The 27866-nt window shown below is 52.3% G+C and overlaps 1 protein-coding gene across 1 annotated transcript; it reads right to left on the bottom strand.

Moving 5' to 3' along the window:
* Positions 1–97: 97 nt before the first annotated feature.
* NCAN (neurocan) lies at positions 98–27348 on the bottom strand. Its single transcript, XM_032412525.1, has 15 exons — positions 27211–27348; positions 21990–22069; positions 20669–21082; positions 17841–18015; positions 17603–17730; positions 16759–17052; positions 15298–15888; positions 13620–15098; positions 9650–9766; positions 8494–8607; positions 7011–7169; positions 5919–6001; positions 3627–3771; positions 2699–2881; positions 98–2460 (listed from the first exon to the last, which is right to left on the bottom strand). The coding sequence occupies exons 2-15, from the start codon at positions 22060–22062 to the stop codon at positions 2315–2317; spliced, it is 4101 nt and encodes a 1366-aa protein (XP_032268416.1). The 5' UTR covers positions 22063–22069; positions 27211–27348; the 3' UTR covers positions 98–2314.
* Positions 27349–27866: the final 518 nt, after the last annotated feature.

Genomic DNA, 27866 nt, shown 5'->3' with positions numbered 1-27866 from the left:
ACCCAACACAGTACACGGCTCATAACAGTTGCTCAGTAAGTACTTGCTGAGTGAATAAATGAAGAAAGGTCTCAGGAGGTGACAGACAGGTTGAACTGTTAAAAAATTTTATTAAAATGTCCAAGAAGTACATTAATGTCCACAGTGTCAGATACCACAGACCCACAGAACACTGCAGCTCACAGCAAAACCAGCAGAACCTGAAGCTGTTCACACGCACACACACTCACACGCATGCCACGTACGCGGCACACGCAAACACACACGCACATCCCAAAGGGAAAGACTAAAAGACAAACCACCCACTTTAGAAAAGCTGGGGTGGAGGCAGAGCAAGGGACTAAGGGGGCCAAGGGCAGGGAGCAGAAACCAAGACCCCCCCAAAAAAGTTGCATCCCCAGCACCACCCCCCAAGGAAAATCATTTTATGACATGAATTACTGAAGATGTGTTATTATATTTTTTAAACCAAAAAAAATTATCAAAGCAAGAAGGCAAATGTACATCCCTGGGCTTTCTCTATAACTGTAAGGTGGAACAGTGGATAATGTTTGTAGCAGGGAAGACTGATGACCACGGTCAAGGATAAGGGTCTAGCCTGCACTTCTCAATCTTTTCCTAAGTCTGCCTATGGATGTGAGAGAGTGCAATTATGTTTCAACCCTTTCCCCCAAAGTAAAGAGCAGTGTTTGGAGTCACAGAGGAAGGACCAAATCCTTGCTCCTGTCTTGGCTGTGACTTCAAACCAGTGCCTTTCTCTTATCTGAGCCTCAGTTTTGTCATGTGTAAAATGGGGAAATAATGGTTCCAAAATCACCGGGCTGTTGAGAAGATTCAAGGAGATAAGTGTGTGAGTCCTTAGCACAGTATAGACTCCACAGTTGTCAACTATGATTATTACTTCCCAGGAGGAACATAGGCTCAATGAACACATTTCTTTCTCTACTGAACCCTTGAACCATATGTTTGCTTATTTTTCTTTCCTGCAGAGGGTCATTCCCCATTTGGTTTTTAACACAAATCCACAGATTTTTCCCAGAATACAGGAGTTGAGAGTGGACAAAATATAGAGGATAAGCTGTAGGTTTTTCCTGCCAGAGATCAGGGAGCTGAATCCTGGCCTTTGGCCTGGAAAGTTCTTTTATAGGTTGCAGATTTGGGGGAACAGATTTAGTTAGTTCTTTCCCACTTAAAAGATTTTTAAAAACGATGAGAGAAAAATGTGTGTGTGTGTGTGTGTGTTCATGTGTATGTGTGTGTGTTTCGGTTTTAACACTGTGCATTTCTCTACAACATAACCGCAGGTAGATGTCACTACTTCAAGTTTTAAGCGTTTCTAGTCCGCCAGGCAATGAATGGAGACAGGGATGGGGCAGGAGTAGGAGCGGGACCCAGGGCAGGGGCACTACCGATGTCTCTTGAGGGACGGGTATGGGCACTGAGCTAGAAAACTTGGCACCTCCTTGGTCCAGGAAGGAGGTTCTTTGTCTCCCTGAGAGATGGAGGGGGAAGAAATCTGGGCTCATCAAGCCCTAAACATCCTCTCATCTGTGTGTGTGAGAGAGAGATTCACCACACATACAGAACCACCAAATCTCAGCACTGGACTCGACCTGGGAGGGTAAGCAATACACCTTCCCTCCATTGCCCATATATTGCTCTGACTATTCTGACCCCTAACTCTGAGGGCACAGAAGGAGGTTGTTCTAAAACATTCCTAAAATTCAATACATAGGAGTTCCACACTCCATTTATTCCCCCAAGACCAAAGACGGAACTTGGGCTGAAGTCCAGGGTGAAGGAAGAGCAACTGTCAAGTTCAAGCAGTGTGCTTTCAACTCCCAAAGCCAACGACCTTAACTAAAAGCTTCAGCCTGCATTTAGGACCTCTGACGGTTTACTAAGCCTGCATGTCTGGTGTGATAAGCAATTCCTTAGTGTGAATCCAAACAGACACTCTTGCACCCTCATCAAAGCCTTATTTCAACAAGTGGTAGTCAGCCTCGCCAACACAAGACTTAACCAGTGCAAAGAACGATCTTTGCCATAATGTGCTTCCCTTCACTGGGAGATGCTCCCAGAGTTCAGCCTGACTGGAACTGACTTTTCAGACACCTGGCTTTGCCTGCCAAGTGGACCATGTGTATATAAGAAAGAGGAGAGAGGAACTTTTTACAAAGGGTTATGGAGGGGGGATGTGGTTTGGGGCTCAGGGGATTCTAGACCCTCTTGTTTTTCTCTGGGCTCTGTCTCCCCAGGTGAAGGCTCCAGAGAAGGTGTGGGGAAGGGGTTGTGCTTCCTTTTGCCTGGTTCTTCAGCAGAAATTCCCTTCTTCCTTCTCCCAGTCCTCCACTGGGTGTTTCTTGTGTTTTCTGCGTTCCTTGCGCGATTTGTGGTGGTGATGCTGGTGGTGGTGCTGGTGGTGGTGGTGGTGTCGCCGCATCCGATGGGACCGTCTGGCTGCAGGGAAATGAGGGAGGACAAGCAAGTGGCAAGAGGTGGTGAGAGGAGGGTGGCCTGATGCAGCGGGCCTTTTCAGGGGGAGCAGAAGTGAAGGAAACACCGGGCAGGCTGGTAAGTTCTCACTTATCCACAAGGCTGTATTATCAGGCAGATCAAAATGTGTAGTGAGATGTTTTAATTGGAGACTACAAATAGCTGGAAACTTGTGTTGAGGTGTCTGGGGACAGCCACTTACGTTTGGTGCAGACGATCTGGGGCTGGTCCCACTTGCCATTGCTCCGGCATCGGATGACAGCCACATGGTGCTGGGTAAATCCTTCATCACATTGATACCGGACAGTGGCATGGACGTTATACTTGGCCTTGCGAGCACCAATGGGTGAGGCGTTCTGCACTGCCGGAGGGGGACCACACAGTACTGGAGACAGAAGAACCACCAGTTAGGGAAGTGGCCACATCTGGGGCCGAAATGGTTTCCTCTCTTTGGGGGAATAATATACCCCTCAGCAAGTCCTGCCCTTTGCCCAGCTGTGACCCCACACGACCAGATACGACTGTGTCTGTCTCCTCTATCCAAACCAGGAGCTCCTTAGGGGCAGAAACCTCCTGGACACATCCCACCCTCCTCAATTCTTATGCACGATGGCAATGAAGCAGATGGGAGACAAGAATAAATTTGAGCAAATGAAAAGAAGAAAGTACATGAAAACTGGCAAAGAAACATAAGTAAGAATAAACAAAAGTATCAGAGAAAGGTGGACATGAGAATGCTTATAAGTGTTCTCTTAATATGTAAAGAGTTCTTACAAATCAATAAGACCAACAAACCTATAGAAAGTTATGCAGAGGAGATGAACTAGCAGGTCCCAGGAAAATAAACACCTACAAATAGCTTATTGACATATGAACAGTTGGTTATTCTCATCCTTAAAGACATGCAAACGACCATAACAAGTAGATACTATCTTTTTCCCCACTTAGATGAACAAAGAACAAAAAGTTTGAGAACACAGAGTTGGCAAAAGTGGGAAAAAACAGGCACTCTCACACAGTGCTGTAGTGAAAAGTGGGCAGGGCTGACTTATATTTACGAACTGAAATAAAACAAGGAACCAGTGAGTGTGAGATGCAGAAGAGAAGTGGTGGGGCGCGGAGCAGCATACCTGTTCCCTTCTTACAGACGTATGGGAGGTTGTAGTTGCAGGGAACATCGTTCCAGCGCCCGCTCTCGTGTGCAACCATCACCACACAGTCCTCCCCGCCCGCAAAGAAATTGTCAGGCTGGTTCTCCCGCCAGTTCTCATATTGCTGCAGGAATGGGGAGCAGGGGGTCAAAGGCTCTGTCATTGCCTAGCGCAGGACTCCCCTGGCCAGACCACTCAAACTTTAAGGACTCAGTGTTCCCATCTACACAATGGGCACCATTCTGCCTGACGGTGGCCCCCACTGCACTCAGAGTCACCCCACCTTTGGCTGTGAGATGGCAGTGCCCTCTTCCTTGGCCCTCCTACCTCCTTCCTTTCTCCCTGACAGTCTGTTTTCCACATGGGTCACTGTAATATAAATAGTTGAACAGAGGTCCCGGAGGGACTCCCTGAGGAGGCAAGGGGACAGCTGAAGACTCAAGGATAGAAATGATGCAGACAGGGAACAGAATTCCAAGAGCAGAGAGAACAGCTAGTGCAAAGGCCCAGAGGCAAGACAGGGCTTATCCTGTTTGAGGAACAAAACGGAGGCCAGTGGGGCTGGAGCTTCTAGATGGAGTTGGGTGTGGTGGGTGGGTGGCCAAGGGCCAGTTCTTGCAGTAGAGGAGATGGATTCTTTTATTTTATTTTAAGATTTTATTTATCTATGTGACAGAGAGAGACACAGTGAGAGAGGGAACACAAGCAGGGGGAGTGGGAGTGGGAGAAGCAGGCTTCCCGCGGAGCAGGGAGCCCAATGAGGGGCTCGATCCCAGGACCCTGGGATCATGACCTGAGCCGAAGGCAGACGCCTAACGACTGAGCCACCCAGGTCCCCCAAGATGGATTCTTTTAAACTGAGGTATAATACATATCACATAAAATTTACCATTTTAGCCATTTTTAAGTGTCCAGTTCGTTGGCATTAATACGATTCCCAACATTGTACAACTCTCACCACTGTCTATCCCCAGTACTTTTTCATCCCTTCAGACAAAAACTCTGTCCTTATTAGCAATCACTCCCCATTAGGTCCTGCCCCAAGCCCCAGACAACCACTGATCTATGTTCTGTCTCTACGAATTTGCCTATTTTAGATATTTCATGTAAATGGAATCATATGTCATACAATATGTGGCCTTTTATGTCTGGCTTGTTTCATTGAGCATAATGTTTTCAAGTTTCATGCACATTGTAGCACGTAGCAGCTTTGCATCTGAATAGTGTCCATTGTACGGATGGACCACATTTTGTTCACCCATTCATCTGCTGATGGACATTTGGGTTGTTTCCACCATTTGGCTGTTGTGAATAGTACTGCTGTGGACCTGAGGGTACAAATATCTGTTTGAGTATCTGCTTTCACTTCTTTGGGGTATCTACCTAGGAGCGAAGTTTCTGGGTCATGTGGCAATCCTGTTTGACTTTAACTTTCTAAGGGACCGCCAGACTGTTTTCTACAGCAGGAAGAGGTGGGTTTTTATCTTGACAACAATTGAGAGTCTGAGAGGACTTGAAGCAGGGAGAATCCTGATCTGATGTATGATTTTTAGAAGGTCCCCATGTATATAGGTTTTCCTTTTGGGGTGATGAAAATATTCTGGAACTAGATCGAGGTGACGGTTGCACAACACTGTGAAGGTCCTAAATGCCACTGAATTGTACACTTTGAAATGATTAATTTGGGGGGCGCCTGGCTGGCTCAGTCAGAAGAGCGTGCAACGCTTGCTCTCAGGGTCATGAGTTCGATCCCCACATTGGGTGTGGAGATGACTTAAATAAAAAATGTAAAAAAGAAAACTTTAAAATGATTAATTTTATATTATGTGAATTTCACCACATTTTTTTAAAAGTTCCCCGGCTGCCAGGTGGAGGGGCAGGAGTGTAGGTAGCAAGTGTGCGTGTTGGGGAGGGTGTTGGGGGGCCGCTTCAGGGGTCCCAGTGATTGATAAGGGAGGCTGTAGGGCAATGGGAATATCTTAGAGTCCACGGCTGAAGGACACGGCAGTGAGCAAGAGGAGGACTCAGGCCCTGGTCCTAGGTTTATAACCTCAGCCACTGGGTAGACCAAATGTTTACAGGGCTGGGAAGTCAAGGGTGATCTGGGGCTTTGCTGAAGCTCCTTTGCCAACCAACTCCAGAATCTCAGACCCACAAGGACCTATGGTGGATTTGCACAAGAGGGTAAAGTCAGGCCAGACCACAGAGCCCACGTGGCTCATACCCATCCCACTTTTCTAGGGAGACCCAAGCCTGGCTCCTGCCACTCACCAGCCCTGTGTTGTCCGTCCACTGGAAATCCCTCTCCACGATCCTGTCATTCAGGCCGATCCACGTGTTTTCACGCCCAAAGCCTGCGAGGTGGGGCATCCTGAGGGCTGAGTTCCCACCCTGCCCCCAGCCTCGGGTGTGGGCTGGAGGAATGGTGGAAGGTATGGGAAGGGAGGACCCCAGCCCTTCCCCCAGCCTCTGTGTGGGCTCGCTCCCCTCGCTTCCCATGCAGATGAGAATGGAAGGGTAGGGGAGGCATGAAAAAGACTGGAATTAAGCTCCAGTCTTGCCACGATTTGTGGCTTAAACAAAGCCAGAGGAAGGAATAAACAGAGACACGTCAGATCTTTGCAGAAAAGGAAAGTAAGGGATAGGAGAGCCAGCAGGCGGGGCTGGACAGGGCAGGCAGGTGACCAAGTGAGGGCATTAGTCGCTGAGTGTCATTGAGGATAAGCATGTGTTTGATTACACTGAGGGGGAAAAAAACAACAACAACAACGAGGGAACCAGGGAATTAACAAATGAAGGAATTAACAGGGGATGGGATGGGGGAAATGTGAATAATTGGATGGATGAGCAAATGGCATGGAGATAATGAATAAATCAATAAATGCCAGATTTAATTGATGCAACGTTCTTTTTCTAGATTTCTGCAGAGCTCCATCCTCATTTCATCCCCCACATCCCAGATGCCTCTTCATTGCCCTCTTTCCCCTGGCTCTGTTTTATTTGTCATTTGTGCACTTAGGACCAGCTAAATTATAGTGTAGACTTATGTAATTAGGTATTTATTTATTTGCCTATAGCCCCCACAAGAATGTCAATCCCTGAGGACAGGACAATCTGTGTCTTACTCACTGCTGTGTCCCAGTGCCTGGAACGGTGCCTGGTACATACTCAGTAAATATTTGGTGAATGAATGAATGAAGTGAATAGATGAAATAACAAGTGGATAAATGGACACATGAATTAAAGGGGTCAGGGCTTGCATTAATGAACACAGCTTCAGAAAGGTGGCGTCTTCAGGACCCTAGGGGATGCCCTAGTAAAGGGACTGGCAAAGGGCCACCCTGCCCACCCCAGAGTCCCTACTGTTAATGAAGCTGTGTTCCTCAGGTGAGTGGATGCTGGTCAGATGGCCAGCCCGGCGGCGGCAGTCCCTCTCGGCGTCCTCCCACGCCCGTCGATGGGCAAAGTAGCGGTAGCAGTGGCCTTGGAACTTGTGCCAGCCGTGGTCACAGCCCTCCGTGTCTGGGACGTGGGATGGGAGTGTGAGGGAGACTGGCCTTGTGCCAAGCCCCGCCCTGCTGACCATGAGCACAGCCAGTTCACCAGAGAGAGGGCCAAACCCAAGGTCACTGGGAGGCCAGATCACCCCTCTTCCTGTCCTCATCCCCCGGAGGCTCTGCGCCCCCCCCACCCCGGTCATCTCTCCCCTCCCATATTCCCTTCTTTCTCTGTTGCAGGAAGACATTCAACCGGAGATCATCACACCCACCCCTCTCATCCCAACTCTGATGTCTCCTTCTCTGATCTGGCTGCACCCTCTGTGCGGCCCTAGGAACTCAGGAAATGGATCTCAGGGTGGCCTAAAATTTCTCTCCTGGCAAAAAGCTCGGAGAGACATTTCTCCCAAAGAGATATACAAATGGCCGATAAACACATGAAAAGATGCTCAACATCATTAGTCATTAGGAAATGCAAATCAGAACCACCATGGGACACCATCTCACACCCACTAGGGTGGCCAAAATTAAAAAAAAATTAAAAAGGAAAATAACAAGCGTTGGCGAGGATGTGGAGAAATTGGAACTCTTGCACATTGCCAGTGGGAATGTAAAATGGTGCAGCCACTGTGGAAAACAGTCAAAACGTTAAACACAGAATTGCCGTGTGGCCCAGCCATTCCAGCCAGGTATGGCCAAAAAAATGGGGCGAGAAAAAAGGAAACCGGTGTCCAAACGAAAACTTATACATGAATGTTCACAGCAGCACTATTCACATTAACCACAAGGGGGAAACAACCCAAATATCCACCAAGTGATGAACAGATAAAGAGAACGTGGTCGATCCCCACAATGGAATATTACTCAGCCATAAAAAGGAATGGAGCCCTGATTCACACGACAATGTAGATAAATGTTGAAAACATCATGCTGAGTGAAAGAAAGCAGACACAAAATGACACACAGTGAAGGATTCCATTTATATGAAACGTCTAGAACAGGCAAATCCATAGAGACAAAGTAGAGTAGTGGCTGCCAGGGGCTAAGGGAGGAGGATGGGGAGTGACTGCTCATGGATACAGGATTCCCTTTCGGGGTGACGAAAATGTCTTGGAAATGGCTGGAGGTGGTGGTTGCACAACATCGCGAATGTACCGAATGCCAATGAATTGTACACTCCAAGGTTAATTCCATGTTATGTGAGTTTTATCCCAAAACAACAATTTGTCATCTGTTCAACCCACGGCCAGAGAAATAGAGATGGAGACCAGAAGCATGGGCGGAGTGCGTGCGGCCCCGTAACCAGCCCCACTCTTGGTACTATTTCCGGGGTCTTGAAAGAGACTCACCTTTCTCGCAGAGGCTGCCCCCATAGCTGGGGAGGCAAAGGCAGACGAACGTGTTGACCTCGTCAATGCAGGTGCCTCCATTCTCACAGGGGCTGGAGACGCACTCATCAATATCTAGAGGGGTGGGACTGAGTCAGAGGTCAGCCTCCCCACAGTGCCCGGTGCCCACAAGGAACCAGGCAGAAGATGAGGTCATGATCCTACCATCTATCCTGGCCCCTGAGTAAAGCAACGGTGGTCTGCACAGCTGGCCCAATGACTCTGGAGGTCAAGGAGGTGGAACCTCACACAATTAACATGAACTACCATTAATGAGAGCACATGCCACTGGGCCAGCCCGAGAGCCAGGGTGTGTGGCATGTTCCATTGGACTTCAGAACACTGAAGGTTATACTCTGGCAAACAGACTCACGGAATGTCAAAGATGGAGGTCTTTTCGGAACGTGGAACTTAGGGACACCGAGTTCCAGGGCATTTGCAAGGACATGCGCAGAGGTAAGATGCTGTTTGTAGGTGGAGCTAGATATCATTTGAGCTCTCCTAACAATTCCTGTGTAGACGGTGCCTGAGATTTGTATGACTTGGGCAAGTCACTTCCCCTCCCTGGGACTCATTTTCATTTTTTCGAAGTGATGATAAAAATAGCACCTTCCCAAGGGTGGTTGTAAGTGGAGGGTCAATGGAAGAGCTCAAGAAATTACCTTGCTTATATTTATTGTTATAATTCTATAGTTAGTAGTGTGGTTGTGAAGTCAGTGAGGTAATGTGCAGAGCTCAAGACTGATATCATTTATATTTATTGTTAAAGTTTCATAATTTGTCATAGTTCCTGTGTTGGGCTTTGGGGCTAAGAAGAGCCCCCTTGGGTCTGGGAGGAGTCTGAGCCTTATGATTTGTCCTCCCCTCTCATCCCTACCTGGTAGTAATGGGAGGCAGCGCACCTGAGCCTTGGTCCCCAGGACGAAAGCTCAGCTGTTTGGTGCTGGTTCAGCTCTTCGGGGCTGATTTACTGGATCCAAGGACGGGGGAGGGGAAAGGGAGCACCTGAAGCCAGCATTTTGTTATCCCTGAGTCCTCATGCGATGTCCGCTGGGGTAGACATCAGGGCTCGGATTCAAGCAAGTCTAGGTTCCGATCCTGAGTCTGGGGCACTCACCAATCTCACAGTTCTCCCCGGCGAAGCCCTGGTCACAGCTACAGCCATACATGGTGCCGTTGACTTTACAGCTGCCTCCATGCAGGCAAGGGTTGTTTTCGCACGGATCCAAGGGGGCTGCAGGGTGGACAGGCAGTGTGCAGAGGAGGCAGGCCACCGTGCTGTCTGCCTTCCCAGAATCCAGACCTAAGACTCCCCCAAACCCTCCCTGTGGAGTCCCCTCTATAACTTCCAGTAGGCAGCTACCAATTTCCTCTTGCATGCTCCCGTGATGAGGAGCTTACTCCTCTCAGAGCATCTGTGGGCCACTCTGCTTATGCAAACTGACTGAACTGCAATGGGCTTCCTGAAGCTTCTTTTTGGAAGTCTCCTGGAACATGGGTGTAAGTGCCTCCCTGACTTGTGCCTCTCTTCTGGACATGCCCTGATGGTCATTGTACTTCTCGAAGTTTGGAGCACAGAGGTGGACATAAGGTCCCAAGTGGGGTATGAGCAACACTAGCAATAGTGGGAATCATCACCTCCCTCATTCTGGTGGCTCAATCTTTTCTGATGCAACCTCAGTGGTTATAGTATAGAGAGGTGGTGGATTATAATAGTTATAACCATGGGCTCTGGAATCAGAGAGGCTAGTTTAATCCCTGGCTCTGCCACTCACTAGGGACTCTGGACAAATTACTTCTCTGAATTTCAGTTGCCTCACCTACAAAATAGAAATAAAAACAATTCATCCCTCTCCCAGTCCCGACCATAATGCCACATATCTATCAACCTGAGGCATCTTGAGGGGTCTCAGCATTGCTCGGTATGGACTAGACACTCACAGAGCATTGAGGAATATGTGTCCTTGTCTCCCTCCCCCACCATTTCCCCCCATCAGTTGGGTTTCCCTGGAGGCAGCTAAGTCTCCCCTCTGCCTCTCTGAGGCCCAGATGCCTTGGTGGGTGGTCTCCACCCTGGGGCCTGGGAGGAGCAGAGCAAGAATTCTTATCCTATCCCAGGCAGACCCCCATCCCTTGTCAGGGCAGCATGCCATCTTCCACTGCAGATACTAGAACCATCGCCCAGAGAAGAGCAGGGCCTGGCTTAAAGTCACACAGCAGAACAGTACAAGAACCAACACTGGCCTCCAAGGCTCTGGAAGTCCAGTTTAAGGCCCTCTCTGGCCCCTATAACCTAGAATTTCTGTTTTTGCCTGGTCCAGGGCCTCACAAGAAACTGAGATGGTAATAAGCAGTTGCTTCCTTCCTGGTCTGATCTCTGCTGTCACCCTCCACAGGCTGTTCTCCCCATAGCCGCCAGAGATAGCTTATGTAAACCTGAGTCAGGTCATGTCCCTCCTCTGCCTAGGTCCCTCCATGGCTCCCCATTACCCTCAGAGGAAAAGCCAAAGTCCTCACTGCAGCCCACAGGGCCCTGTGTGATTTTTCCCAACGTCTCCCTGCCCGACCTCCTCCTCTCTTCCCCTGGCTCACTCTGCTCCAGCCACACTGGCCTTGCTGTTCCTACTACATGCCAGGCAGGGGTCTACCTCAGGGTCTTTGTACAGGTCATTCCCTCTGCCTGGAATGCTCTTCCCCTAGATCTCTGCATGGCTCTTGCCTCACCTCCTTCCGGCTTGCTCAAATTTCATCTGGTTAGAGAGGCCTTTCTGAGCCCTCCCTTCCACAACTAGAAAACTCCCACTGGCATCCCCCACCCTTTGCTTTACTTTTCTCTTTTGCCCATATCACTTTCTAACCTCCAATATAATTTGCTTATTTACTAGGATCATTGTTACCTGTCTGTGCCTTCCCCCAGAGCAGCGGTGCGCCACATGGCAGCCACATAGAGTTATTTAAGTTTAAACTAAATTGGAATAAAAGTAAAAACGCAGTTTCTCAGTCACACGAACCACATTTCAAGGACTCAGTCACCACACGTGGCCGGTTGCTACCATATTAGCACAGCTCCAGGAACATTTCCATGATTGGGAAAGTTCTAGAATGTCGCCCTAGAATGTCAGCTTCCAGGGGACAAGGGACTTGGTCTCCAGATGGGGCCTGAAACACAGCAGGCACTCACTAATTGCTTGTTAGCTGAATGGAAGTAGCTGCTGACCCTTCTGCAATGGCTGACACCTGTCCGCGGGGTGATGGCATGTGTCCCCATGGATGGCCAGAGGGGCCTGTGGCTGGCTGTATCCGTCCCTGGTACCACCCCAGCACGTGTGTGCACACGCATGGGGCTGCCAGGCGCTGGGACGCGTGAGCCCCACCAGGTGCCCTGAGCTGCCGACACCTACCCACGGGCTGGCGGTGACTCAGTCGCTCACTGGTGCCGCGTTTATTTTTGGCTTCATTAGCATTTCTGCTACAAGCGGGCGGGCGGGTAGGCGCTTGGGTCTCCCCCAGCGCTGGCTGCCTCCCTCCACCCAGGCTGCTGCTGCCTTCAGTCTGGAGCCAAGAAACCAACAGAGTCCAAGACAGACGCAGCTGCGGTCTTGGGGGCTACACCCAAAGCACTTTTCTTAGCACCCCTATCCATGGTTTTCCCTCCTACCTCTCTGAGCATCCCCTTCTCTAGCTCCTTTGGCTTTGAGCCTCCTTCCCTCTGCCCATCTCCCACCACCAGTCTCTTCTCTACTCCTTCCCTGGGTGAGCTCACCCCTTCCCCAAGACCCTGGGTGTTTGTTTGTTTCTGATACCAATGAAATATGCATTGTACGACTTAGTGTTCGAGACACACTGTTGTCAGATGGCCTGGATTCCAATCTTATCATTTACACTCCTCGGCTGCATGATTCCGCTCAAGTCACCTGACTTCCCTGTGCCTCAGTCTCTCCTTCTGTAAGGTGAGGATCTTGCTAGGACTTGTTCCACATGGACATTATAAGGATTAACCAAGCTGAGTCCAGCAAAGTGCTCAGAGCAAGCCAAGCACGCAGCAGGCACCAAGAAGCATCAGCCTTTATCGATGCTTGCGCCCCTGCCCAGAATCCGCTTGCCTCTTGGGCATCTGAGAAAAGAGGATGCAGTCCTGGACACAGCCCAGAGGTGACAGAGAGTGGAAGATGAAACCCTGCATCCACTATTTGTAGCGTCGCTACACTTTGCCTTCAAAAAAAGGAGCAAGTGTAAACCCAATTGTGTTAATAAGGGTGTTTTGCAACTCAGAAAAAGTGTCTTTTAATTAGCTGCTGCTTTTTTTTTAAGCTCAATTGACCAAAAAGAAAAAAAAAAAAGTGCCAGCATTTGCAGGCTGAGCTGGCGGGCAGACATGGCCCCAGAACAGGGCATTCGGCTTTCTCCGGACTCCACTGGACAGAGGGTGGTTAAGGCTTCCACAGACTTGGGCTCTGATTGAAGTCTGGCCACTGACTAGGAGGCAAGCATACTTCCCTAAGCCTTCTTTTGCTCTCTATAAAATGGGGCGGATACCCACCCCTCCTGTCTCTTCCCAGTACCCATTTTCCCCGTGGCTCAGGGGCCCCCACGATCCCATCTGCACCACTGAATTCCACTTGCAATTCCCACTTGAACAAAAAGCCCTTCCTGCCGCCCTCCAGCCCCACCTGGGCATGTCTGTGTCCAGCTCTGTCTTCCCGGACTGAGGTGTCCCTGAAGGCCAGACCCCAGTATCTCACAGAACTGTCTGGCTCAGCGTGGACATGAGCATGATTTGTTGACTGGACTCATCCCCCAACTCAAACTCCATCCACTGCCTCATTATTCCCCCATTACTCACTGTGCATCAAAACAAAGGTCCAACTTCACCTCCTGGCCTTTGCCCAGCTGGTGCCTCTTCCAGGAACACACTTTCCGCAGTTCAACTCTGCCTAGGGAGCTCCCACCTCCAACATCATCCCCTGTTAGAAACCTCCCCGGGGGGCCCCGTGAATAACCCTCCCTCCCAGCGCTGCGCTCCCCAGCCCCTTGTCCCCAAGCCCTGACCACAGTGGGCTGGATGAGGTCACAAGCTTTGAACTCACCCTCTTCCGCACTCCCATTTGCAGGGGTCCCTGGCAGGGTTGGCTCTTCTCCACTCGCTGCCTCCTCCCAGAAGCCCTCCACACCTGGGCTCCCTGCCAGGACCTCCAGCTCAAACTCCTCTGGGCCCAGGGAGGCAGGCGGAGGGGTGCTGGGGGAGTCTCCCGGCACTGTAGGCTCTCCTGAGGAAACTGAGGCAGGCTTGTCAACGCTGACAGCCGTCGGTGTCCAAGAAGGAAAAACAGGCTCCCCCTGGGGGCTGCTGTCATGTGAAGGGGCCAAGGTTCCCAGGGTTCCCGGGGTCACCGTCTGGCCCTCCAGTTCTGGATGGGGTTGGGAGCTTGAGGAGGCCACTGTGGACATGGCCAGGACCCCAACCTTGTCCCCCTGGTCCAGGGACAAGAGGGACATTGCCATGCTTGAATCCACAGCCACTTGAGGGCTCAAGGTGGGGCTTTCGGTTCCCTCAACCCCGTGGGATCCATGTTCCCAAATCCCACCAGCATCACTGGCGTCCAGTGTGGCTGTGGAATCTGTGGGCCCCAACATGGTTTCTCCATTTATAGCAGCCCAAGGCTCTGAACTCGGCGTGACCCCAGGAATTAAGAAAACTCTGGGGCCCCCTGAGGGTGCAGATGGAGGGCGGGAGTCCAGCCCTTCACTGTGCAGTGAGGGCCACGTGCCCTGTGCCTCGTCCACGGTGGCCTGAGAGCTGGAACTGGAGCTTTCCGCTGTGCTGACGACCCCAGACCCAGACTCTGAGATGTCTCTCACTCCTGTGGGCTCAGTGGCTGTCTCAGTGGGGGTGAAATCTTCTGCCACATTCTTGTCCACAGACGCTTTTGGGCTGGATCTGGGGAGCTCAGCTTTGCTGAGCCCAGTAGGGCTGGTCCCCCCGGTTTCTCCGAAGTTTGCCCTGGGATGGTTAGGACTGGCTCCAGCTTGTGTGTCTGTGGCTGTCTGCGAAGAAGCTACTGGACGTCCTGCTCTGTGGCTGCCAACTGTTGGGGATGTGGCCTCCCTACCCTGTCCTGTTGGGACTAAGGAGAGGGACAGGGAATGCACCTCTAGATGGATGGGGTCCTGGGGGACAGCCTCAGTCTCTGAGGCGGGAGAGGGTGGGCCAGCGGCCATGGCCTCACTATGCCCTGTGACGCTGTCGGCCTGCGTGGGGAGGGATGTAGGGTGTGGTTGTAGCCACAGTTTCGGGGCCCGCAGCATGGCCACGAGAGGTAGGTCTGGGGAAGAGACCATGGGGGATACCTCCCAGGAGGCAGTGCTGGGCCCTTCTGAGGGGCTGGGTGCCAGGACGGTGGCCTCTGAGGGGGACAAGGGCAGGTCAGGAGTGGCTGGCCTCACACTGGGGCCCTTGGCTTCCTCTAGTTTCAGGCCAAGGACCCTGCTGGGGCCTGGGATGCTAGGTGGGACCACAGTTGGGGGCCACAGCCAGGGCTCTGGGGGGCTCCTGCCACCAGGGGAACCTGCAACAATATCAACAAGAGTAATTCGAATTATCTCTTAGCAGTTCCTTCTGTTGAGTCTCCTTGGCTCCAGGCCCAAGGAAGAGGGGGCTTCTGAGGCTAGGTGAGGCCTGGGGACCCAGCTGGGATTTGGAGCCTCTTCCCGCGTCCCCGTCAGACCCCCAGGCAGGTCGTACCTCCCCCCTGGGACCCCACTCACCAGCTTCAGGCACATCCACCTCATTGGTCAGCACGGCCCAGGGGCTTTGACTCTGGCTACTCCCTGAGGCATCTGTGGCTCCCGTGGCCAGCGGAGGCTCCACGTGATTCCCAGCAGCCTCTGGAGTCGGGGGCTGGGTGCCAGCCTCAAGCCCCATCTCCAGGCCTTGCTGGGGTTCCTGCTGTTGGAAGTGGCGCCCGTTCAACCCTTTAAAGCGTCCCCTCCTCCTGGGTATGGGGCCAGTTGGAGTTGCCTCCGTGTGTGTGCCCACAGCAGTGCTAGGGCTGCTAGGGCTGGGGGCCGCTGTGCTCAGCCACACCTCTTCAGCCTCCAGGGAGGGCCTTGAGACTAGCGTGAAGCCTCCAGGGGCAGGGCTGGGGGTCTCCTGAGACTGCTGCTTTCCTGCCAAGATCAGAGGCTCTTCGTCCCCACTGGACACGAGAGGCTCCTGGAAGTCAGGGGTGATCATCTCCTCCCTAGTGCTGGGCTCCAGTTCTTGGGCTGGGGGCCCTTCTGCGGACAGAATCTCCCCCTCATCCCCAGACGAGGGGGTCTCTGGGTCTCCATGTTGATGTGGTGTAGGGTGATGAGCTGTGGGAGAGAGCCGAAAAGGTTGTGTCAGGTCCAGGGGCTGGCTGGGAAGTTCCACCTGAAGTCTACCCCCACTCCAAGCATGCTGTAGCACAGACCTTCTGTATATCTCTGTCTCTCTGTGCCCCTCTGTCTGAAACTTCTGGGCGGTTTCTGGGATCCCCCAGACTGAGAGAGGGAGGTGCGAAGTTATCACTCCCACTATTCAGGCTAGGGCCCACTGTCAAGGTCAGTCAACTGGTCATAGTAAGGGGTCAAGAGACAGCTTGGTTCCTGGGTAAAGCTCAGGCAGTGGCCAATTCTCATGGGAGCAGATCAGGCCTGAGCGGTGGCTCCCCCTCTAGGGAGAGGAAGCTCCTAATGAGTGTGGCCTTCCTACAAAGGGAATTTTTCCCCCCTTGCACATTAGACTTAGGTCCTTGAAGTCAGGTTTGCAGCTTCTGAAGCTTTGGTCCCACTCCAAGGACTAGGGTCCTCCCTAGTCCCTGGAGGTGTGGCCTTGCCCAGGGGCCATGGCTAATCAAGGCAGCACTTCCTCCCCAGGGGATACTTATGCACAAGCCTCCAGCTAAAATATGCTCCACCCAGGAGCGTGTCATTCAGCGACCTCAAGAGATATAGCCCACCCCCTAAACAGAACTTCCCCGCCAGAGCTTGGCTTTCTCCGGCCGCGGTCCTACCCCCAGGGCGGGGCTCCTAGGGAAAGGCCAGCATCAGGGGCGTGGCCTTCACCCGAGGGCGTGGCTTATCGCAGAGCTTGTTTCCAGGGGTCTCTCCTCCGTCTGGGCTCCGCCTCCAATAGAAAGCAAAATTCCCAGGGGCGTGGCCTTGACCGGGGTGTGTAACCTCGGGGCGTGGCCTTACACGCACCTCGGAAGCAGTAGGCATCGAAGCGCTCTCCGGGCGCCGGGAAGCCGGTGCGGTTGGCGAAACGGTAGACTGTGCGCACGCCCGGGGCTGGGCCCCCGCAGCGCCGGCGCGGCGTCTGGATCGGGTAGCGCACGCTGCCGTCGGCCAGCCAGCCCGGGTCGCACTGGTCCAGGCCCTCGTGCCAGGCCAAGTGCAGCTGTCCCACCGAGGCTAGCGCGGCGCCCTGGCGGCGGCACTGGGCACGCGCGCCGGCCAGTGTCAGGCGGCGGGCCGGGCCCACATAGAAGACTTCGCCTGCGGGAAGGCGCGGGCGAACGTCACGCGGGCCTGGGGGATCCTCCCCCGGAGCCCGGGAAGGGGGTCCCACTCTAAACCCCAGCCTGGCCGGGTTTGGGTGGTGGCTAAACCAGGCGGCGACAGCCACAGCTGTGCTCACCCCGACCCGTCGAAGTCTTTACCTCTCACGCAGTGCTAAGAGGAGGGCCTTAGCTTCTTTTTACGAATAAGGTGACTCAGGCCCTTGAGTGTGTTGGGCTTCAGAGAAACGGAGGGGCTTGGCGAGGGGCCCTCAGAGAGGAAGAGGAGGGTAGGAAAAGGGAGAGGGGCCAGGGAGGGGGAGAGGCTCAGAGAAGGGACAGGGTCTCAGAGAGAGGGAAGGAAGGGGCACAGGGAAGGAGAGGGGCTCCCGGAGAGAAGGAAAGCTCAGAGAAGGGTGAGCCCAGATATTGGCTGCAGGTTTAGAGAGGGATGAGACTTAAGAGAGCCCTAAGGAGGCATGGGGGTTGGGGAGGTAACCGGGGCTCAGGTAAGTGCGGTGGGGGTGTCCTGCCAGCCCCAGACTTACCCCCCAGCTCACGGGCAAAGCAATACACATCGTAGAGTTCCTGTGGGTCGCGCCTGCCATAGCTCCTCACCCCTGGAAGGCTGCTACGGTCGCCATAGCAACCAGGACGGGACTGGGTGATAGGATACCTGATAAGACAAGGAGGGGATCCCTCTCAAATGTGTGTGCCTGGGGCCCCCAATGACCATCTTTCCCCAGAGGCTAGGTCTCCATATCCCAACCCTGTATACCCCCTCACCGAACAGTGCGGTCAGAGAGCCACCCCGCATCACAGTTGTCAAAGCCATCTTCAAAGGCAGCCTGCAGGTGCCGTGGGGCTGCAATGGTGGCCGAGCTGAGACGGCAGGCCTCCTGGGCCTCTGCGAAGGTCAGTGCATAGCGATCCTGAGCTGCCCGGTAGTGGAACACAACACCTGTGGGGGGAACATCCAGGATAGGGGCTGATGTATGCTGGAATCTTTAAGAACAGACCTCCCTCTTGCAGAATGCCCCTTCCCCGGGTTTGATAATAATAGACCTGCTCCCCTATGCTGCCCTGTACCATGCCAGACTGATATGCCCCCATTTTTCAATAAGGAAACTGATAACAATGGCCATAAAGGGCTACAATTTGTCAAATGTTTACCATGTAAAAAGCATTTATAAGTGGGGCGCCTGGGTGGCTCAATTGGTTGGGCGACTGCCTTCGGCTCAGGTCATGTACCTGGAGTCCCGGGATCGAGTCCCGCATCAGGCTCCCTGCTCGGTGGGGAGCCTGCTTCTCCCTCTGACCCTCCCCCCTCTCATGCTCTCTCTATCTCATTCTCTCTCTCAAATAAATAAATAAATAAATAATCTTAAAAAAAAAAAGGCATTTATAAGTATGATCTCATTGAAATCTTCCAACAACACTATGATTATTCCCATTTCCAGAGGAGAAAACTAAGGCTAAGAGAAATTAAGGGACACAGCCAGTCCCACACAGCCGGTGTGAGGCACAGCCAAAACTCATATCCGGGATGATCTGACCCCAAAGATAGCACTCTGCATGCCCAGGTTTAGACCCTGGAGGTGACAGGAGGCATGGAGAAGAGGGAGAGAAATTCCGCCTTTTAAGAAATAAGTACATGCTGGGGCACCTGGCTGGCTCAGTTGGTTGAGCATGCAACTTGACCTCGGGGTTGTGAGTTCAAGCCCCACATTGGGTGTGGAAATTACTTAAAAATAAAATTAAAAAAAAAAAAAAAGAAAGAGGATTAAGTACATGCACTGATAGAGGAAGCCCAGGGGGCAATGGGAGATCAAGTGTTTCTCGCTCAGCCTGGTGGAGTCATGGAAGACTTCCTGGAGGAGGTGACATGCAAGTCAGGACGTGAAACATCAATAATGGGCTCACTGTTACTGAAATTCTGATTTAGGGATGAAAGAAATGTCTGAGCAAGACAAAGGAATGAAACATTCTATTTTATCAGAGCTTCTGGAAGGCAACAGTTGCATCTCAGTTATGATAATATCCCCAGCACCAGACTAGCATATGGTAGGTGCTCAATAAATGTTTAATTGAATGAATCAATTGAACAAGCCCAGAGGAGGAATTTACTTCCTTTATCATTTACCAGTTTTCTTCAAGCTTTATCAGTTTTGATCAGCAAGGCCTTGAAAAAAGGATAGTTGGCTGACCCCATAAAATATGCAGTGAGATACTGTGGGTGGGGGAAGACTGGGGGTGCAGGGACTTGCCCATGGCCAACAAAGGTTAAGGGAAATCAACTTCCCAGCAAGAATCCACAGGATGTTTTCCACACAACAATCATTCACTGAGTCCTTTGTCAATTACCTTTTGTGCATCTACTGTGCCACACCCTATTCTAGGACTTTGCTTTATTTTTATTTTTATTTTTATTTTTTAAAAAAGATTTTATTTATTTATTTGAGAGAGAGAATGAGATAGAGAGAGCATGAGAGAGGGGAGGGTCAGAGGGAGAAGCAGACTCCCTGCCGAACAGGGAGCCCGATGCGGGACTAGATCCCGGGACTCCAGGATCATGACCCGAGCTGAAGGCAGTCGCTTAACCAACTGAGCCACCCAGGCGCCCCGGACTTTGCTTTAATAATCAAAAAAATTTTTTGTTTTGTTTTGTTCACCTTGATCAGTTAGGAAAAGAGAAACACTGGATATTTCAACAGAAGGAATTTAATACAGGAGTTGGTTAAACAGGTATTTGAGTACTGTTATTTACTTAATATATTTTTTCAATCGACTTTAAAAGAAAACCTCACTCTTTAAAACATAAATTTATTTTATTGTATTAAAAAATTATTGTAAAAGGAAATTTATATTCCTATTTCAGATAGAAAGTCAATATCCTTTGTCTTATGGGAAAGTAGGTAACCATGAAAGGGACTTAAAGTTGTAAAAGCCTGTAAAATACTGTGGCCCACAAGAGACTGAGCCAGAAGTTGCTCTCTCTTAGGTAAGAGAGAAGTGTTTATAGAAAGGGTAGTCCTGGGGCGCCTGGGTGGCTCAGTTGGTTAAGTGACTGCCTTCAGCCCAGGTCATGATCCTGGAGTCCCGGGATCGAGTCCCGCATCGGGGGGACTGCTTCTCCCTCTCACCCTACCCCGTCTTGTGCTCTCCCTCTCTCTCTCTGCCTCAAATAAATAAAATAAAATCTTAAAAAAAAAAAAAAAAAGAAAGGGTAGTCCTGGAGGAGACTTTCTTTGGGACTTTATCAGAAGAATCAAAAGGGGGGCGCCTGGGTGGCTCAGTCATTAAGCGTCTGCCTTCAGCTCAGGTCATGATCCCAGGGTCCTGGGATCGAGCCCTGCATCAGGCTCCTTGCTCCGCCAGGAAGCCTGCTTCTCTCTCTCCCACTCCCCCTGCTTGTGTTCCCTCTCTTACTGTGTCTCTCTCTGTCAAATAAATAAATAAAATCTTAAAAAAGAAGAAGAAGAAGAAGAAGAAGAAGAAGAATCGAAAGGGAATCATTGTTCAGGGAGTGATCTCTAAGGTGACATTCTGTGGCTGAGCTTCTGTCTCAGCCCCTCCCCCTCCCAACCTTGTCCTCTCCCCTGCCCTCAACTGACCTGTCACCTCCAGGGGCACCAGGTCCTGCTCATCCTCGATGCCTCTCACCACCTGGCAGCGGTAGAGTCCAGAGTCGCTGGCCCTCAGTGGTCCCAGTAGCAGCGTCGCGTTGGCCCGGTGCCGGGGGTAGGCAGGGAGTGACACGCGTCCCTGCCAGCCCTTGGCCACTCGGACCACATTGTCCTTGGCCACCAGGATGGGCAAGTCCTGCCGCTGGCCCGATGCAGTCCGCACCTTGGTCCACTTGATCCGAGGGGCTTCTTGGGCTGCACCTGGCCATGGCCGCAGGGTGAAGAGACAGGGCAGGGCTACCAGCTCTGCCAACGCGGCCCGAACCAACCCCGACCCCACCTTCTGCATGTGGAGCCCCTTGTCGATGGTGGCAGAGGCAGCAGCAGAGACGTCCTGGGTGCCTGGAGTGGAGAATGTGGAAAGAGGACCTGACTCAAAGACAAGGACCAGCAGAGACTGCTCTCTCCCTCACTTTACAGATAGGGAGACTGAAGCCAGAGAGGGAAGTTGCCTACAACATCATAATGCAGTCAACGGATCTGTGATGTGCACCCCAGTCTGTGAGCAAAAGAGGAGTAATAGGGTCAGATCCCGTCATAGTTCTGCCTCCACTCAAAATCCAGATCTTGCCTGCCAGGGATTTGACTCTCTGTCACTGACTCACTGTGTGGCCATGAGAAAGTCACTATCCTTCTCTGAGTCACAGTTTCCCCAAAAGTTAAGTAAGAGGAAGACATTAGAAATGTTTGTGTTTGCGGAGTACCTTCTATATAATGGGCACTTTATACATAGCAATCAGCTCATTTGATTTTCATAACCATAGGCAGAGGTAGCCATGTCTCATCGTGTTTTGGGGGAGTTGAGGAAACTGAGTCTCAGACACATCATTGTACTTGCCTAAGACCACAGAGCAAATCAGGAGGCATTTCTAATGCCTGGGCTTTTAACCACTGCTGGGGAGATGCCAAGGAAAGTCACACAGACCTTATTTCTATTGCCCCACCCATGGCAGGCATCACTAATCAATCTCTGCACTATTATAATTTTTTTTTCCTCTCTCTCTCTCTCCAGCTCATCTCAGCAAAACAGTGAGAGGCAGGAACCTCCAGCCTCCACTGGCAATGACTAAAAATAACCTCTCAGGTGTCTTGTTCGCTTTTGACTGTTCAAAGACCTTTTTCATCTATTCTCATTTTATTCTCCAGACCAAGCCAGAGAGCCAGCAGGAGAAGGCTCTAGAGTTAAAAAGCTTCCCCATCTTGTTATTACCCCAGAACCCAACCTCTCCCACCCTACAAGCCAACTCACTCTGTTCCCCAGCCACAAACAGCAGCACCTGGAGCATCAGGAGGCCCAAGGCCCAGACAGACACGGCCCCCATCCTGGACCTGGAACAAGATGGAGAGAGAGGGAGAATGGGAGTGAGTATAACCCTCCCAGACAGTCAGTGTGGGAGGGCCAAGTCCCCCACTCTACAGATCTGGAAACTGGGGCTCAGAGAGGCTAGCATGTCACTCAAGGTCACACAGTCAGCAAGCAAGGGCTGAGCCAGGATCTAAACCCAGGACGAGCTGACTTCAGAATCCCAACAGTCAAGTCACAGTCAGAAGCATGGGTGCTGGAGTGCATCAGACCAGGAGTTGTCTCTCTGCCTGTTCCTTGCTGTGTGACCTGGAAAAAGTAGATTAGCTTCTCTGTGCCTTGGTTTCTTTGTAGGTTAGATAGGGATAACATCAGGTAGTTGGAAGGAATAGATGTGTAAGCATAGTCAATACATACAAAATGCCTAGAACTGGGGCACCTGGGTGGCTCAGTCGGTTAAGCATCTGCCTTCGGCTCAGGTCATGATCCCAGGGTCCTGGGATCAAGCCCCGATCAAGCTCCGCAGGGAGCTTGCTTCTCCCTCTCCCTCTGCCTGCCGCTCCCCCCTGCTTGTATGCACTCGCTCGTTCTCTCTTTCTGTCAAATAAATAAATAAAATCTTTAAAATAAATAAATAAATAAATAATAAAATGCCTACAATTGCCTGGCATGAAGGAGTAAGTTTGAGCTGTTGTTATTATTATTATTTTTTTAAGATTTTATTTATTTTTGACAGAGAGAGAGAGCGTGTACAAGCACGGGAAGAAGCAGGCAGAGGGAGAGGGAGAAGCAGGCTCCCCGCCCAGCAGGGAGCCCAATGTGGGGCTCGATCCCAGGACCCTGGGATCATGACCCGAGACGAAGGCAGATGCTTAACTGTCTGAGCCACCCAGGCACCCCTGTTATTATTATTTTAAAAAATTATTTGTTTGGGGTGCCTGGGTGGCTCAGTTGGTAAAGTGTCTGCTTTTGGCTTGGGTCATGATCTCGGGGTCTTGGGATTGGGCCCCATGTCAGGCTCCTTGCTCAGTGGGGAATCAGCTTCTCCCTCTCCCTCTGCCCCTCCCCACCCCCCACTCATGTTATCTCTCTCTAAAATAAATAAAATCTTTAAAAAAATAAAATAATTATTTTTAAAGTGATTTCTATACCCAAATGGGACTCAAACTCATGACCACAAGATCAAGAGCCACATGCTCTTCCAACTGAGCCAGCCAGGCTCCCCTGAGCTGCTGTTATTATTATTATTGACCTTAACACAGCCAAGATAAAAATCCTATTTTTCAGGTTGGCCTTGCCCATAAGACTGGGGGCTCCTAAAAGGCAGCAACCAGTCCCAGTCTGCCTGGGGTCCCCAGTCCTGACAGTAGGCTGGCCTCCAACCCAGCCTTTAATCTGGGTTTGCTGACTGACACGATTCTCAGCTTCAATTCCAGGATTTGGTTGTCGCCAAGATTCTATTCTTGGTTTCTGGGATTTTTGAGAAGCTGCCAAGTCCCAGCTGGAGGAAGGGGCCTCACCCCTGCCCACCTCACCCTCTTCCTGACTTCATACCGCCTAGCAAAGATGCCTCCTAGGTCCACAGAGAAACTCCAGTTGTGGGTCCAGCCTTCTCTAGGGGTTGTGGCCTTCAGGCATAAAATGGACAATTACTGAGTGCCAACTATAAGTAAGGCCCAATCCAGGCACTGGGACACAGCAGTGCCCTCCCAGGCTTCACATTCTTCCAGAGACCAGAAACCCTGGAGAGGCAGTCCCTCCCCCGTGTCTCCCAGCCCTCTGTACCACTCCCCTTATTGGGGCTCAGGAGGTAGGGACAGATGGCAAGTTAGAGCATCCTCTATAAACCCAGATCTTGCACCCTTACCCCAATGAAAGAATAGCCCTGAGAAGGGGAGTGTAGATAGAGCCAGAACGGGGCTGTGGAGGACAGCTCGTCCCACCCCCAGTGCCCTTTCCCAGCTCCCAGAGGCCCTACTGGGAGGCCAGCCAGGGACCTATCCGTGGTGCTGAACTCTAGGGAGACAATGCGGGACACTGCACACTTGGTCTCCTTGCCTTCCTCTGGCAGGGCCTCTGGCCCAGAGAGGGTTAGTGGTTTGCCTAGGGCTGCACAGCAGGGCAGAGGCCAGACCCTGGGATGGTGCCCCCAACTACCAACCCGTAAACCTCAGCAACTTCTGTTTCCATTCCAGGCTGTCCTCATTTCTCCACCTTGGAACCTTGAACAAGTGTGGGGTCCCCTGATGGTTGTTCAAGGCCTGGCAAGGTATTAGCGGGTGGGGCAGGACTCTGCGCTGCACCTGCCCCAAGAGGGCCTTAGGAGGGGGCAAGTTCAGAGAACACGAACACACACACACACACACACACACACACACACACACTGTATGGCTAAAAGCACAGACTACATCCAGGGGTGCCTGGCTGGCTCAGTTGGAGGAGCATGTGACTCTTGATCTTGGGGTCATGAGTTCAAGCCCCACGGTAGGTGTAGAGATTACATTAAAAAAAGAGGCAAAAAAAAAAAAAAGAAAAAAGGCTCTGCCTCTACTTTCCATATATTGTATGATCCTAGACATGCTGCTTCATCCTCTACGCCTGTTTCCCCACCTGTAAAATGGGGATCACCCAGCATGTACCTCATGGTTATGGTGAGGATGGAACAAGCTAAGACTTGTGAAGTGCTAAAAATGTCAAATTAAAAATCAGCTTTTTGTATACAAAGCCTCACGTACACACGCAAATGTACAGAGGTGATCCAACACAGTTACAGTTTCAGGTGCACCCTCCCACGTGCACACACACTCTCCCAGATGCACTCTATTCCCTCCACTTGCACCCTCACACACCCACACACCTTCTCTTAAAATACCTCCTCCCCAGAGCAGCCAGAGGTGAGCATTTACGCAGCTGTCTGGGACTCACCCCCTGGTGAATAATGCATGAGCCTCATGCATATGCAAACAGGGGCCTCTGGGGCCTTGGAGGAGGGGCGGCCCGGAAGGAGTGTGTGTGTGTGTGTGTGTGTGTGTGTGTGTGTGTGTGTGTGTGTGTTCGTCCCCCCCTCATACCCACCTCCTGTCTTAGTGGGGACTGAATGTGGGTGAGTTTGCCAGCAGGCGTTTTTGTGTGTTCCTGGGTGTGCGTCGGGATGCTGTGTCCAGGCAAGGATGTGAACTTGTGCCCTGTGATGTGTGGATGTGTGCATCAGTCTGCAGCAGCTCTGTGCACTGCGTGGAGCATAGGAGACCCACTGTGGTCTCTGGATGTGTGGGTCCAAGTGCCCCTCCGCAGGGGCCATGAGCACATGTGTGTGTTTCTAGCTTTGGAGTCTGGGCATATTCGTGTGCATGGGCATGATCGTGGAACTTCTCAGAGGAGAACGGAAGCCAGGCTCAGTAAACCATCTCAGGCTGCCGCTTGGGGACCTGAGCCCCAACGTCTCCCCCATTAGCTCCCCGACTCTGCACGCAGACCATATCCCACACACCCCCAGGCTCAGGGTCCACACTGCCAATCACATGGAGAGGACCCCCTTTCTGTACATGCAGCCACACACCCCAGACTCAGAGCCTGGGAGACACACGCGCACACTCGGATTCACAGTGACATTAACAAAGAGAGACAATATGGGCACTTACAAGGCAGGCAGCACGTCTTCTGCACAAAGACACACACCCACAGTCTCAGGCTCTCCACATAAACCCCTCGATGAGGCCATACCGTCAGACACAGTTCCTCACACACACTCACACATGGTGATGCCAGCCCCTGGCACAGAAGAGGCTGGATAAATGTGGCCTTGGTGACTGGCGGGCACACATCATTTTGCCACCTGGTGATGTGGCCCCCGGCATAAGTTTCCTGACAAAGACACAACCTCAGTCACATTAGACTCACAGAGGAACCCAGACCCTCCGTGGGCACACAACCTCTCTCAGCATGGGGTAGACACACAGACACACACACACAAAGCCCCCACCTCCTGGGGCGGGGGCACCTTCCATTTGGAAATGTCCATGAGCCAGCGAAGCTGCTGGGTTCTGAGGTCCCACGATCTGCCCACCCCTCCCTCTCTGCCCTTCCCCCACGTCCCCCGCTGGGGCCCAGCGCCAACCCTCTCTTCATCCTGGCTGTCTCCCATTAATGCTGCTGAGAGGAACAAAGCCCCGCGCACAGAAATGGGGGTCGCTCCTGCCTAGGCCGGGCCTGGGGTCCCAGCCCCCTACTTCCTAGTGCCTGTGCCCCCAAACCAAGCCAGTACTTCCATAAGAGTCTATGTGGGCAGATCGAACTGAAGGGGTGAGGCAAGTGTCTGTGTCTCTCTGTGAGGACACGGTCAGATGTGGAGGTGCTGGGAGCGGCCCCCCTCTTGGGACTGGGTGCCCCTCATGTGTCCTGGGGATCCTAACTGGGGGCTTTTGGGGACTCACACCCAGCATTCACCTGGGAGACCCAGTGTGCTCTCTGGGAGAAGGGACACCACCCCAACTCCAGATCCAAGGGAACAACAGGGACCACCTTGGGATGGAGCCCCCCAGAGCCTCCTCCCTGAATCAGGATGTGGTGACAGGACCTGGGCCAAAAGGAGAGGGAGACTGTAGGGCGCCCCTTTTCCATGGCCGTTCACACTCAAGGAAGACCCCCTTCTATTGGACTCAGGCTAATCTGGAGGGCCCCCCTCCCCGCTGCAGTCCAGCCTGGATTCCTCCATTCATCTGCAAATTGGGAATCCCCACTTAAAATCCTGGGGTGTCTCAGCTCAGACCCTGGGATGCCCAGTTCTGGAGCCCCCCATATAGCATCTGGGTATCCTCTTCTTCTTTCTAAAGTCGGGGTGCCCTCCCTTAGCCTTGGTTCCCAGTGCCCCCTCCCCAATTCTGAGACCCACCCCCAGCCCGGCCCCCTCCCCACCTTGGGATTGTCTCCGCATTCCCAGGACAACCCGGGAACTGACCCCCAAATCCGAGTCCCCCTGACATTCTCAAGCGCCCTCCCAGTTTGCGTTCTCTCCCCAATCTGGGTCTCCCCTCCCCCCTCTCAGCCCCCCTCCCTGTTCTGGGGGCTTCTCTCTGATCCCAGGCCCCCTCCCCAATTTCGTGCTGTGTCTCTAATCGCGAGGACCTCTCCCTCAACGCGGCCCACTCCCCACGACGGACCCCCCCACCTGACTCCTAGCTCGGACGCATCCCGGGGCGGTCGCGCGGCACAAAGGACGCTCTGGCTCCGCTTGCTCGCGCCGGGTCCAGCCCCTGCGCCCTGCGCTCCGTTCGCCCCAGAGCCGCTTCAGCGCTTATAAAGGGGCCGCGGGGCTGCTCTGCGCATGCGCCCCTGCCTGCTGGAGGCCTCCGGCTGCGCGAGAGGGGGGGCTCCCCTTACCTAAAACCTCCTCCCCACTTCTTTCACCTCTCACCCCACCCGGGGAAGACAGTGTCTGATCTCTCGCCCATTCGCCCATTTGCCCCAGGAGTCACATTAAATGTTCCCAGACGCCCCATGGTGGGGTCTGTCCCATCTTACAGATGTGGAAACTGAGCTTCGGGGAGACGAAGTAGCTTCCAAGGTAGCGCAGAGAGGAAGGGCAGAGCTTGGATTCCAACCCTGGCCTGCCTGACTTTCCAGGGCTCGCACTTGGAGAAGTTTTGGCTACAACTGCTGTTTTATCCCACGTATAGAGAGGAAGCTGAGGCTCAGAGAGGATAGGAAGATTCCTGGGTCACATAGCTGGTAAGAGACTCGCAGCGTTGGAGCCCAGGCTTGTCACAGCCCACAGCTGTTTCCACCAGCTGCAGCCTGAATGTATCATTCTTTCATTCATTCCTT

The sequence above is a fragment of the Phoca vitulina genome, unplaced genomic scaffold, assembly GCF_004348235.1.
Source record: "Phoca vitulina isolate PV1807 unplaced genomic scaffold, GSC_HSeal_1.0 scaffold13, whole genome shotgun sequence".
In the NCBI taxonomy this organism is placed as follows: domain Eukaryota; kingdom Metazoa; phylum Chordata; class Mammalia; order Carnivora; family Phocidae; genus Phoca; species Phoca vitulina.
This window is presented reverse-complemented; position numbering and strand designations above follow the sequence as displayed.